This window comes from Nomascus leucogenys, chromosome 15, assembly GCF_006542625.1.
Source record: "Nomascus leucogenys isolate Asia chromosome 15, Asia_NLE_v1, whole genome shotgun sequence".
NCBI classification, from domain to species: Eukaryota; Metazoa; Chordata; class Mammalia; order Primates; family Hylobatidae; genus Nomascus; species Nomascus leucogenys.
The window spans coordinates 103282563-103296331 of record NC_044395.1 but is presented as its reverse complement, the minus strand read 5'-3'; the positions used below and the strand labels follow the sequence as shown (position 1 = coordinate 103296331).

Sequence of the window (13769 nt, the reverse complement as noted above, 5' to 3'; positions counted from 1 at the left end):
AGCAAAGAATAGTTTTGTTTTAAGGTAGTAAATTTTGGGGTGATTTGTTAGGCAGTAAAAGATAACTGAAATAGTATTTGATATTTAAATAGAGCATTGCCATGATAGAAACTTAAGACATGTAGCACTAGTTTGGGGACTGGGTTGTAGACATTTGGTGGAAGAGCAGCAAAGAGACTACTAATGGCGGCTGGAAAACCACTGAGGAAATTGGTATTTCAGGCTGGACAGAAGCCATGTAATCTACTGACAAAACAAGTGAGACTGTATCTTGGAAGACAGAAAAAGGACCTAGTGAAGTTATAGATCTGGCTAAGGTTTCCAGGAAAAATGCTGAAAGTGATAAGCAATTTTTCAAAAAACACCAGTAGAAAGGTATTAAAAGAGAGAACTAAACAAGGAACTGCTCAGTTTCAAGCAGAATTGAGAGGAAAATACTTTCAACCTGGGACTTGCAGGGTTACAAAATAAAACTTTCTCGTTACCAGCTTCTCCAGCAAAAGGTTCTTAAGTTAAAAAAAAAAAAAAAAAAAAATCCAGGGTGTTAACAGTAAGACTATGGTCTCAGGGTCAAGATAAAATAAAGCACATGCAATACAACCTTGTTACTACTACAGATGCTCCCTGACTTACAATGGGGTTACGTCTTGATAAACCCATCGATCGTAAGCTGAAAATATTAAGTTGAAATGCATTCAGTACACCTAACCTACCATACATCATAGCTTAACCTGTCATTGCTTAAACGTGCTCAGAACACTTACATTATGTTATAGTTGAACAAAATCATCTAACACAAAGCCTATTTTATAATGAAGTGCTGAGTATCTCATGATTTACTGAATACTGTACTGAATGTAAAAAATAGAATGGCTGTATGGGTACTCGAAGTATGGTTGCTACTGAATGCATACAGCTTTCATACCATCCTAAAGTAAAAGAATTCTAAGTTGAACCATCATAAGTTGATGACCACCTGTACTTCAGAAAGATTTAAGCCAGTGCCCAGCTGATGCTCTCAGTTAGACAAAAGGCATCTAAGACTCTAAAGGGTATCATCCCTGATTCACATTCAAAGTACATAGAGGACTTCTTGAAGAAATTTGTGGGTGTGGCTTCTCTCTGGTGGAGTGAGTGGTTTATAATTTGAAAGTCCACAAAGCTTTTTAAAGAAGTTGTGCCAGTGTGGATAACTGTGCCAGTTGGGACAGAGCCTAGAAGCAGGCTGAGAAAGCTATTCAGCTACAAAAACAGGACATTTCTCATGGAAAAGGAAAGACAGCTCAAAGAAAAAAGTCAAAAACTGAGAAACAGAAAAGGGAGCCAACATCAGAGAACCAAAATAGACTAATCAAATGTTCCCTACCCCTGGAATTGGGGGAATTGGTGACATGTAGCCAGATGGATTTCACAACTGCCATGGGATTGCTACATGCCTTCAATTTCCTCTCTTGTAAATTTAGTCAATTGATGTGACATCGTATCCTTGGCATAACAATGTACATTGTATGTGCGGGGGTGGATAAGACCAACAACTTTTTTTTAATTCATAGGTTTACAGATGAAGAGAAGCTGTATCTCAGGAGCCTCTTCCATACACAGGAATCCTCTCTTATCTGAGGGGAATATGTTCCAAGACCCCCAGTGTATGCCTGAAACTGTGGATAGTACTGAACCTTACACAAACTATTATTTTTTCCTATATACATCCCTATGATAAAGTTTAATTTATAAATTAGACACAGTAAGAGATTAATAATAAAACAGAACAATTAAAATAATATACTGTAATAGAAGTTGTATGGATGTGATCTACATCTTTGTCTACCTCAAAATGTCTTATTATACTGTACTCATCTATTTTTGAACCTCAGTTGACTGTGGGTAACTGAAAACTGTGGAAAGTGAAACCACAGTTGAGGGGGAACTACTGTACACAAGTAGACTCTGAGCCTGATGCCATAATTGGATGGGACTGTGGGGTTCTTGGGGTGGGTGTCATTTTGCATGTAGGAGGAATTTAAGCAATTTGAGCCAGTAGGAAAACTCAGGCAAATGAGAGATGCCCTAAAATTCTATCTGCCCTCCTCTTCACCCATGTCTTATCAAGAAGTGAAGTCCTATCTGTTTCCTTGAATCTCAGCTGGCTTTGTGATGACTGGCTCTGACCAACAAGAATGCAGTTGAAATGACGCTGTACGAGTTTCTAGGCTTTGAGAAGCCAAGCAGATTCTGTTTTTTACCCTTCTGAAGCCCTGATCCATCACGTGCTTATTACTGTGCCAGAGAGACCATGTGGAGCTGGAGAGACCAGATGGACTTGGAGGGATCACATGGTACCTAAGAGACCATGTAGAGATGGAGCCTGGACAGCTCCCACTCTTCCAGGCTTCCCCAGAGGCACCAAACATGAGAGTCAACAGCTCTTGGGTGTGTAGCTCCAGCAACATAAGTGACTTCAGGTGAGATCAGCAGAAGAAGTGCCTGGCTGAGCCCAGCCCAGACAGCAGAATTACAAATAAATAAATGGCTGTTAAGTTCTGTAATGGTAAACAGCCATTTGTTTGTTTGTAACAACAGGTAACTGATACAGAAATTATATTTTTCTTCCTGGCTCTTAAGCTTTTAATTTTCCTAGCTGTGCTTTTCATTGTACCTATTCTGCTTGGGGTCTGCTGAGCTTCTAGAATCTGTAGGCTACCTTTCATCCATTTTGGAACATTCTAGCCCATTTCTTCAAATATCACTTCTGCCCGATTCTGTTACTTCGCTATCTCCCAGACCCTAATTATATGTATGTTAGATCTTTGGAGTTTTTCCATCACGTTTCTTATGCTCTTATCAATCTCCACACTCCCTTATTTTCTCTGTGGTTCTGTCTGCATATTTTTCTAGTTCACCAATTCTGGGCTGTGCTCTGTTCAATCTGTTATTAAACCCATTCAATGAGTTTTCATTACTGTATTTTTAAGTTCTAGAATGCTTATCTGATTTTTAAAGTAGTTTTTAGTTCTCTGGTGAAAAGGTACTTTTTTCATCTACTTTCTTCATCTTTTCCCTTATTTTTGTGAATATATTAATTGTAGTTATCTTAAAGTCCTTGTCTACTGAGTATAGTATCTCTATTATCTGTAAATCTACTCCTATTGTCTGCACTTTGCCTTATTATCAACCATACATTCTTGCTTCTTTGCATATCTAGTATTTTTTTCTAAAAATTGTATTCTGGTCTTTCTGTATAAAAGAACCACAGTGGCTCCAGATATTATACTTCATCAGGGCAGTTTTTCCCTTCACTCTATTCAAATAAGTCGGAAAACTGATCAACTCATTCCTGCCCGATAATGAGTTAGGTTGGGGCATAGAGTTTGGCAAGACTCAATCTGTCTGGGTCATTCCTGCTCCTCTGCTGTGGCACTCCAGGAATTCTGATTAGGAACTAACCTAGACCTAACGCTAGATAAGGAACTAATCTAGACCTAATCAGAATCCCCAGAGTGCCACAACTGAGGAACAGAAATGACCTCAGGTGTCTGGTAGGTAGGTGTTTGTCTCCTCAGCCCAAAAGACTTTTTCCTGTTAGAGATCCCCAGCTCACTTCAGTCTCCCATCCGAGTAGTATCAAGATGAAAATCCTGAGGGGAAAAAGCCATATGCTTATGGCTGGCTCTGTCACCCAGCATCTCCTCATTTCCTAAGCAGTGCGAGATGGAGAGATTTCACTCTACCTTTCCCAAGTTTTGAGCCTAATCCCCCAGACTCCTGTGTGGTCTTAGTTCTAATCAAAATGCTCCTTGTAAAAAAACTGGTCATGTCTTTGATTTTCAATTTGTTAATTCCACCTTGAACAACTGCTAAAAGCTTTACTATTTTCTCTTCTTCCTCAGTAATGGCTTTCTCCCTAGGCTAAGGCCAGTTCTTAGCTCATACCCTGAACCAACAAGCGCTGGGGGCATAGGCAGGGAAACACAGCTGGCAATCACCAGCTCACTTTGGAAAGGTTCTTCTGTCACTAGCCATCTAGTTCTTTCATATCTTGTTGCTTGCCTAGTTTTGTGATAGCTTTAAAAACATGATTTTAGAAGTTTATCTGGTTCATTTAAGTTATTGTAATGCACTGACCTGCCTTGACCTACTACATCCTAACTGGAATATTACTTTTACATGTGTATTAACTTTTAATGTTATTTGACTAAATTCTTGTATTCTTTGTAGTTGCTTTTCCATGGATTCTTTTGGGTTTTCCAGACATATGACTTTATTAGATACAGTAGGCAGTCTGAATGCCTTTGTCTATATTAATACATTCACACTCATGTTGAGTAGTAGTAGAGTGGACATTCTTGTCTGGTTCTTGACTTCAGTGGAAAAGCATTTAGAAGGCACCTAGTAAGGTCCTGGCTTTTCTGCTAAGTGATGTGTGTGTGTGTGTGTGTGTGTGTGTGTGTTATTGTGCTAAGAAAAGTATCAATTCTTAGAGGTCTTAACCTAAGTTGGTATTGAATATATCCAATGTTTGCACAAGTCTGGATATGATTATATGATTTTTCCCCTCTATCAATATGAAGGATGATATTAATGGTTTCCAAATAGTAAATCAATTCAGTATTCCTAGAATAGCCTTTTAGTCATGATGTATTTTTCAAAATATGCTGTTAGATTATGTTTGCTACTATTTTATCACTTTTGAATTGTTACCAAGAGAAATAGGTTAGTAGTTTTATTTTTTCATGCCAATTTTTTCAGATTCGGGGAACAATGATATGTTTTCTTTGTAAAATACATTTTCTTTTTTTGATACTCTGAAATATAGCAGCATTGGAAATTTTTGGTCTTAACAGTTTGTAAAAGTCCTCTGTGAAGTCATCTGGGCCTAGTGTGCTTTTTGGTTGGAGTTAACTTTTTTTTCCATTTCTTCTATGGCAATCTTTCTGATTTAGATGCTGTTTCTACTGAGAAATAATATTTTTTAGAAAACTACAATGCAGCATTTTTTCTGCATTGTAATTTTCTAAAAAATATTATTTCACCTAAGTTTTCAAACATATTTGAATAAATTATATGTTTTGGTCAAAGTAGTCTGATTCTCTAAACTTCCTATTTTTATGGTCATGTCCCCCTGCCTTTTGAATTTTATTTTGGCAATCTCCTTTTCCTTTATTAGGTTAGCTAATGACATATCTATTTTATTGATATATACCTCAAACTCAACTTTTGGATTCATTGTTTCTACTGATTTTCTGTATAGTTAATGCATCTTTTTTCTTTGTTAATTGTTTTGCTTTGAGTTTGGTTTATTTTTTCATCCTGGTTTTGGGTGTTTATATCTTTTCTTCTTATTTTTCATTTTTACTGATACAGTACTTAATGCTATGAAAATTTCTCTGAAAACTGTTTTAGTCTGTTCTACAGACTGTTATTTTGTTTTCAGGTATCTTCAAGAAATTCTAAATTTTTTATTTTCCCTTTGACTCAGTAGCTGTTTAAATGACATGTTTTAGAATTTCCAGGTAGGAGGGCTTTTATATTGTTATTTTTTATTATTATTATGTTTTTGCATTCTCGCCAGAAAATGTTACTTTTATTTTCTTCCTTGGAATTTGTTCACTGCTCTGATACAATTTTCATGAATGAATATTCTATGTTCAAATGATGAAAAGCTGTATTTTCTATTATCAAAGTTCAGAGTTTGATATATCTAATAAGATCTACCTTACTGATTATGCTATTTAGGTCTTTTATATCCTTATTAATTTTTTGTCTGGTATTATGTGGTATATTTTAATCTGTTTCTCTGAATCTCCCTTAGTCTCTGCTTTATGACATTTGTTTCTGAGTTACTGGATACATAAATACTAATAATTATTACAATTTTATTGTAAACTGTAGTCTTTAGCATTTTAAAGTATATTTCTTTGTCATGTCAAGCTTTTTGATCTAAGTTTTTCCTTGTTAGGTATGGAGATCATAAACTTTGCTCTCTTATTTGTATTTGCCTTGTATGCTTTATCCATTCTTTTATTTTTACCTTAAATTTTGTTAAATTTTATTTGGATATTTCTTGAATACAGCATAACGTTTGGCTATGCTTTGTTAAACAATTTGAAAATCTTGTTCTTTTAATAGTTAAGGTAAGAACATTTGCAATTATGGATATAATTGTTTGTCCTTGGCCCCTTGAATCCATCTGTTTAATATGTGTACATGTGTATCCTTTTACTATATTGTCTATCTTATTTGCATACTGTCTCTTTTCAGGTTATCTTTTGGTATTTAGGAAGGCTTGTATTGTATCTATACAATAAGGCCTTTATATAATACCATTACTCTCCCTTCTTTCATACTTTTTTTGGGCTATATTCTCTTGGTCCCCTACTATGAACAGTATGGAAATTACCTGATAACCTTTTCTTACATTTCTACCTTTCCTCCCCACCAGCATTTAATTTGAAATATCATTCTTTAATTCCCAACCAGTACCTATTAAGTGATCAGTGAGCTTATTTTACCTTTCATATATTCTCCTATTCTCTCACCATTTTTTGATAATGGTACTATACCTACATTTTCAGAGCTCAAACAATCCCCAACTTAGGATTTTCCAACTTTATGCCAGTGTGAAAGCAACAGACATACAGTAGAAAGCAGTACAACACTCTTGCCAGCTGTAGCTGCCAGTCAGCCACATGATCACAAGGGTAAACAGCTGATACTCTATAATGTACTGTGCTCCCAGATGATTTTACCCAACTGTAGGCTAATATAAGGGTTCTGAACACATTTAAGAAAGGCTAGGCTAAGCTATAATGTTTGGTAGGTTAGGTGTACTAAATGCATTTCGACCTATGGTATTTTCAACTGAACAATAGGTTTATCGGGATGTAATCCCATGGTAAGCTGAGGAGCTTCCCTAACATACCATACTGTCTTGCCTCTCTTAGAGCCATTATTCAGTCTTGGCTCTATAGACAAATATATAATGCTTGCTACTAGTCCCTTATACCAATGCTGCTCTGGTCATTTTGGCTGTCTGAAGCTTATCTTTAGACAGTCTTCTCAAGAAGAGGCTCATGGAAACAATATTTGTTACATGTTAATGGCAATTTGTCTGTGGACTCTATATTGCTGGTCAGTTTGGTAGCACATAAAATCCATGGCTCATCTTTTTTTATTCTTTAAGTATCCTAAATATGTTACTCCATTGTCTTCTGGAATCAAGAGTTGCTGTTGAAAAATCTGATTACATTTGCTGTCTTTCTTTCTTTTTTTTTTCTTCCAAGATGGAGTAATTTTGCTTCAATAAGCATTGCTGTTGACTGTTCTGGATCAGTTTTCTATGGCATACAGTGCACCCTTTTTTTAAAATGTTTATTATTATTATACTTTAAGTTTTAGGGTACATATGCACAACGTGCAGGTTTGTTACATATGTATACATGTGCCATGTTGGTGTGCTGCACCCATTAACTTGTCATTTAGCATTAGGTATATCTCCTAATGCTGTCCCTCCCCCCTCCCCCCACCCCACAACAGTCCCCGGTGTGTGGTGTTCCCCTTCCTGTGTCCATGTGTTCTCATTGTTCAATCTGTCCCACCTACGAGTGAGAACATGTGGTGTTGGGTTTTTTGTCCTTGCGATAGTTTGCTGAGAATGATGGTTTCCAGTTTCATCCATGTCCCTACAAAGGACATGAACTCATCATTTTTTATGGCTGCATAGTATTCCATGGTGTATATGTGCCACATTTTCTTAACCCAGTCTATCATTGTTGGACATTTAGGTTGCTTCCAAGTCTTTGCTATCATGAATAGTGCCGCTGTACACCAGTTCAACCATTGTGGAAGTCAGTGTGGTGGTTCCTCAGGGATCTAGAACTAGAAATACCATTTGACCCAGCCATCCCATTACTGGGTATATACCCAAAGGATTATAAATCATGCTGCTAAAAAGACGCATGCACACATATGTTTATAGCAGCACAGTGCACCCTTTTAACAAAATATATTTTACAGAAATAGAATAAGACTCAAATCTTATTTGAATCTAGAGCTTAAAATATGTTCCTCTCTAACATGTTATCTTCAATTTTTCTTTAACTCTCTTTTATTTTAGTCACTTGTCACTTCTGTCCTCTATGTCCCTGTGTTTGTGCTGTATTCCTCTTGCTGCTCCTTCCAATTTTGTCATCAGTTCTGTGATAAAATTTTTCTACTACTGACCTGTTTGGCCTGGCACTCAAGTTTAATATATTTCAGTTTTCTATCTCCTGTTTTTATATCCATTGCTAATCTTTCTCCTGTGTTTTTATATTTTTGCTTTGTGATCTTTATTTATGCAGGCAATTTTTTTTTCTTTTTGAGACAGGGTCTCACTCTGTTGCCCAGGCTGGAGTGCAGTGGCATGATCATGGCTTACTGCAACAACTTCCTGGGCTCAAGCGATTCTCCCACCTCAATCTCTCAAGTAGCTGAGACTACAGGTGTGTGTGAGCATTTTAATTTTTTTGTAGAGACAGGGTCTCGCTATGTTGCCCAGGCTGGCTCAAACTCCTGGGCTCAAATGATCCTCCTGCCTTGTCCACCAAGTGCTGGGATTACAGGCATGAGCCACTGTGCCTGGCCTAATATTTTAATCCACGGAGAAAAGTTTAGTCTGAATTATAATGTGTTCCATGACAATATTTTCCTGTTGTGTGTTCTTTAGTAAGTTTTGCTGCTTTTTCCTATGGTTTTCATTCATTCACTCATTCATTCATTCATTCACTATTTATTGAGATGGAGTCTCACTCTGTCACCCAGGCTGGAGTGCAGTAGTGGGATCTCGGCTCACTGCAACCTCTGCCTCCTGGGTTAGCAGTGATTCTCCTGCCTCACCCTCCCAAGTAGCTGGGATTACAGGTGCGTGCCACCACACCCGGCTGATTTTTGTATTTTTAGTAGAGACGGGGTTTCACCATGTTGGCCAGGCTGGTCTTGAACTCCTGACCTCAAGTGATCCACCCGCCTTGGCCTTCCAAAGTGCTGGGATTACAGGTGTGAGCCACCGGGCCCGACCGGTTTTCTTTTATTTTGGTATCAGTGCTGTGTCTGCTCTGTTTTTATTACTCAGGATTTTCCTGGTTGGGCTACTTGTAGAAAGTTCCTTCAGGTAGTAGAATTTTGCTGACGTTTTCTGAAATTGCTAACCCTGCCTGACTTCTGCTACAATTCATCCTGTATGGTTTTTGTGTGGATCATAACCACTTTTGGCAATCCTTACTTTTTTTTGAAGTCTGGGGATCATGTGTTTGCCCTAGTTTCATTATAATTGGAGTCTGCTGATGATTTTTCCATGTGCGATATCCAGAAGATGAAGGAAGTTGCTATCTCACGATGTCACATTCATACTTGAAGTTGGGTTCATTCTTTAAATGACTATGTTAAATTAGCTCTTTAATATTATACAGTAATAAAGTAGAGAGATTCTTAGCCATAAAGTAATAAAATTAAATTTAAAAACCCCTCCTCTTTACACAAATATCACACAGAGGAAGAAAAGGAGTCTCAGAACCTCTCAATGGTATTTTCTGTAGGCTCTATGAAAATGCAATTTGGTAAATATTTTGTTTCATGATTTCAAGAGAAAAGACATTTCAAAGTGTGTTTCCCATCCATCATCCAAAATACCAAATATTCTCAACATCAGAAGAATATCTGAATTATTTCATATACCTAGATTCCATGGTTTCCAATACTACCACCTTTATACACACATACTGGGGTAAAGAAGAGAAAACTGACTAGGTAAGTTTCACCACAGAAGGTAGGCAAAGAGACAGAAAAGAATATTACCCAAGTGATAGAAAAAGCGACCGAAACATTCTGCGGGGAGTTATTTCACACTATTCTTTTAGCCACCAAGTGCTCAGTAACTAACAGAAGAGGTCAGAGACACTTAGGAGCGAATAACCTAGAAAAGAAGTTAGAAGGAGGGCAACTGTTTCCAGCTTTTCTGTGGGGTGACTTACCTTTTCCAAAACTTTGGCAATTCGGGTGCCAATCTGTTCAAGCGACTGTTGTGGATATTGGTCTTTGCCAAGATTTTGTAATACCTGGAAGGAAGGAAGATGGTAGATTAGAAGAATGAAAACGATGCAGGATCTAGATGATACTGCTAATGCTGACTTGGGCACTGTACCACAGAGGCAAACTGTTTTTTTGGGATACATGCTGTGGTCCTATTGGTAAGGTAATCTATGGAAGATACATTTAAGGCTGTTTTATCATCCCCTTAGCTCTCCCACATTTAACAAAAATTACAGAATGTAAAACACATTCATTACAGCAACATTAGAACACAGAGTAAATGAAATAAACTGTGTAATTTTGTCATTCAGACATGTAAAGACATATAGAGAGGTATTAACAACCACTTTTAATACCTTTATATTTCTCTATGCACATTTTTTTCTCACAAAATATTGAATTACACTGTATACTGTTACCTATGTTTTCACATTATATATTGTGAAAATTTATTCAGGTCAATAAGAATATTTCTATATATTTTCTAATGGTGCCACTGTATACTATCTTATATCTATACCAAAATTTATTTAACCAGTCCTCTACTGTTGGATACTTGTGACATGTTTTTCCAATTCTTCTAGGTATACGCTTTGCTAGGTATATATTGGGTTTGCCTTCCTTACCCTTCCTTCTTAAAAATGTCAACAGGAGAATTAACTGCCCCATACATTTTTCTCAAGAGTCTGTACTTGATGGCAAGGCAGAACTACCCCCCTTGAGGGGTAAATCAGAATTAAAATTCCATGGTCATAAAGAAAAGAAGAATAATAAGCTCAGTCCCAGGGCCTGAAAGAAATCAGACTTGGCCCAAATCCACCCAGGTGATGCCTAACTGAAAAAAGCCCCTATTTTTTTTTTAAAAGACCTGGTCACCTGTGCTTTCCACTATCAATGTGCATCCTAACCGTGAGGCTAAAAAACAGCCTGAACAAAGCCGAGCACTCACCTCTGTTAACTGACTCTCCCCTGTGTAGTGCAGGCTGGCTCGGTTGGAAACCCCATGCAAGTGATCCAGGGTATGCATACTCGTGGGGAGATTGCCATTGCAAAGAGGCTCCATTGCTGGCTGCTGTATAGGGGTGGCAAAATCTATGTGTTCTGTGATGCTGAAAAATGGAGATTACCACATTAGCTATGGGAAATTTTTGAGTGGGTGGGAAGAGAAGAGAGACAGCATTAACAATCAGCTCATCATAGCTTCAACATGCTATCCCCTGATTTTAAACGAGGTAAGTTTTCTTCTAGGATTTCTTCTTCCAAGATATAAGTGGTGATAAATACCCACAACTGGTTATATCTTTTAGTTTTCTTTTATGCACAGCAGCACATTCCTCCCCACAGAAAAAGTTACCTAAAGCTTAGACGGTAAGTTTTATAGAGATACAGCCATATATTGTATTTAGGTGTAAGACTAAGTACTTCCTTTCATTTTCCCACTATATACAAGCTAACTATTATAGACTATCATATGCACTAATATGACAAATTGCACTGCCATGTTTTACTTGCAGCTATTTAAAAAGTCTAAATTATTAGGCAAACATTCACTCATTAGTTATTTAGAGCCTATTACATGTCAGATACAAGGACTATAATAATGAGTAAAACAACATAGTTAGTCCCTGCTGTTATCATGTTCATTCTCTTGTGATTCATTTATTACATGTGATAAGTTATAAAAGATAAAATATGGTGCAATGACAGTGCACTCCAAGAGGATATATGTTGCCTCTGCACTGGTGGAGGAGGGTAGCTAGTGAAGGATTCTGTGGAGGTAAGACTAAGTTGAGGCCAGAAGGTTTAGTATGAATTAACCAGCTGAGAACTCACAGTGAGAACAATGCCACAGACAAAGGAGACACCACGTATGACAGCCCTGGCAGGAGAGAGGGCAAAAGAGAGGATGAAAAAACAGGCAGGGAGCAGATCAAGAAAGGCTTTATGGTCCACTTTAAATAGCAGTAAGAATTTCCTAGAGTGCTTTAAGAATGATTTGACTTACATTTGAAGAATTCTGAGTACTGTGGAGAGAATAGATTGAACAGAGGCAAGGGTGAACAGAGCAAGAGGACCAGCTAGGAAGTACTGGATGAACCAACGTAGGGATGGTTATGCTCTGGTTTGAGGAGGCAGCAATGGAGATGGAGAAAAGTAGGTGGTTTTGAAAAATACTCAGGGAGTAAAAGTGCTAAGAATTGGTAACAGGCTGAATTGAAGAGCAGGGGAGGAAAATTGTTAAGGATAACTCCCAGGTTTTTGGCCTAAGCATTGCTGGAGCTATTTTGCTAAAAATAGGAAAAGAAAAAACAAACAAACAAAAAAGAATTTTTTAATATGGAAAGTGGGCAAGAAAATTGTGACTTTAGTTTTCCTGAGCATTGGGTGCCTGAGTGCAATCTAGACAGACAGGTCAGGGAGACAGACAAATGAGTTGAAGGCATTGTAAAAAGGTCTGGAGATTCAAGTTTGGGAGCTGTTAGTACATCTTTGTGTGATTGGAATTTTGGGAGTAGATCAGTCTGACTAGAAGTGATTGCAAAATAAGAAGGGTTAGTGGTAAATCCTGGGGAACTCCAATACTTAAAGGGTAGAAAAGGGGTTAGCAAAAGCGAGTGAGTGTCCAGTGAGGAAAAAGCAGTTATCAGAGGCATCTACTATGCCTTGGTAGGTGTCTGCAAATCTGGATTTGCTCTGGCTCCCTTAGAACTGCATGATATTCATGAGAAACCATGGGTTTTGTGCTTCTATAGAGAGGATCCAGTCTTCAATTCAAACTAAGCAGTTATACGTGGCTGCTAGATAGCTTACAAAGGACAGGTGAAGGCACCGGGAAGGGGGGCACACTCACTGCTTTGCTACAATGGGTTGGGTCCACCTGGGGGCCATGGTCAGCATGGTCATCCTTTGAAAATTCAGCTCTAGAAAGGATAACTCTTCTACTAGCTGCTAAGAGGGCATCCTTAAAGTCAGCTGGGTTCAATGGGACTCAAATGCCATAAAGGAGGGAGAGGCTTAACATACTTACTCAATGTTTTTTGAAGAAACTGCAAGCCAGGTACTCACGATGGCAGTCAGCTCTACCCAGCGGAGTTTGAGGCATTCGTCTGGGCTGGGCCATCCCAGACGCTGGTAATCACGTTTTTTTCCTGGAAGGAAAGTATGCCATGAATCCACGCAATTGCAAAGGAACAGAACCCAAAAGGCCTTCTGCCCTGGTGATTACTTCACACAGATTGGTGTATTTGGAGGTGCTAGTCATTCCTGTAGTCTTTAGCATTTCCCCCATCTATGATCTAATTAAAATCTTGTCATTATGCAATGGGACTAAAGATCATCTTTGAGTAAAGATAGGTGGAGAAGTAAGAATAAATGAGTCCTTTGCTGGATTTAAGATTGATCAACATGAAATAAGGGGTTAAGGTATTCTTCAATGTTAACATTCTTACCCAACTTAATTTTTGCCCCTCTGTATTTTGATTTTATAAAGACAACTCCAACTTAGTAGAAACATTTATCTCTAAAGCAGGGTTTCTTAACCTGGTATTATTGACATTTTGGGCTGGATAATTTTTGGAGGGATCCGTCCTGTGCATTGGAGGGTGTTTAGCATCATCTTTGGCCTCCACCCACTGGATGTTGGTAGCACTGTTCCCCAGATATAACAACAAAAATGTCTCCAGATATTGCCAAATGTCCCCTGG

General features: G+C 37.9%; 1 protein-coding gene across 4 annotated transcripts in view; it reads right to left on the bottom strand.

Annotated features, from left to right (window-relative positions):
• Positions 1-13769, bottom strand: part of TTC17 (tetratricopeptide repeat domain 17) — a 126094-nt gene that overhangs the window by 21926 nt on the left and 90399 nt on the right. For all 4 annotated transcript variants that reach the window (XM_004090705.3, XM_030829731.1, XM_003254450.3 and 1 more), the window contains 3 exons: positions 13094-13214; positions 11015-11174; positions 10008-10091 (listed from right to left, as the gene is read on the bottom strand). In XM_004090705.3, coding sequence (XP_004090753.1) covers positions 10008-10091; positions 11015-11174; positions 13094-13214 — 365 coding nt within the window. The remainder of the gene's footprint in view (positions 1-10007; positions 10092-11014; positions 11175-13093; positions 13215-13769) is intronic.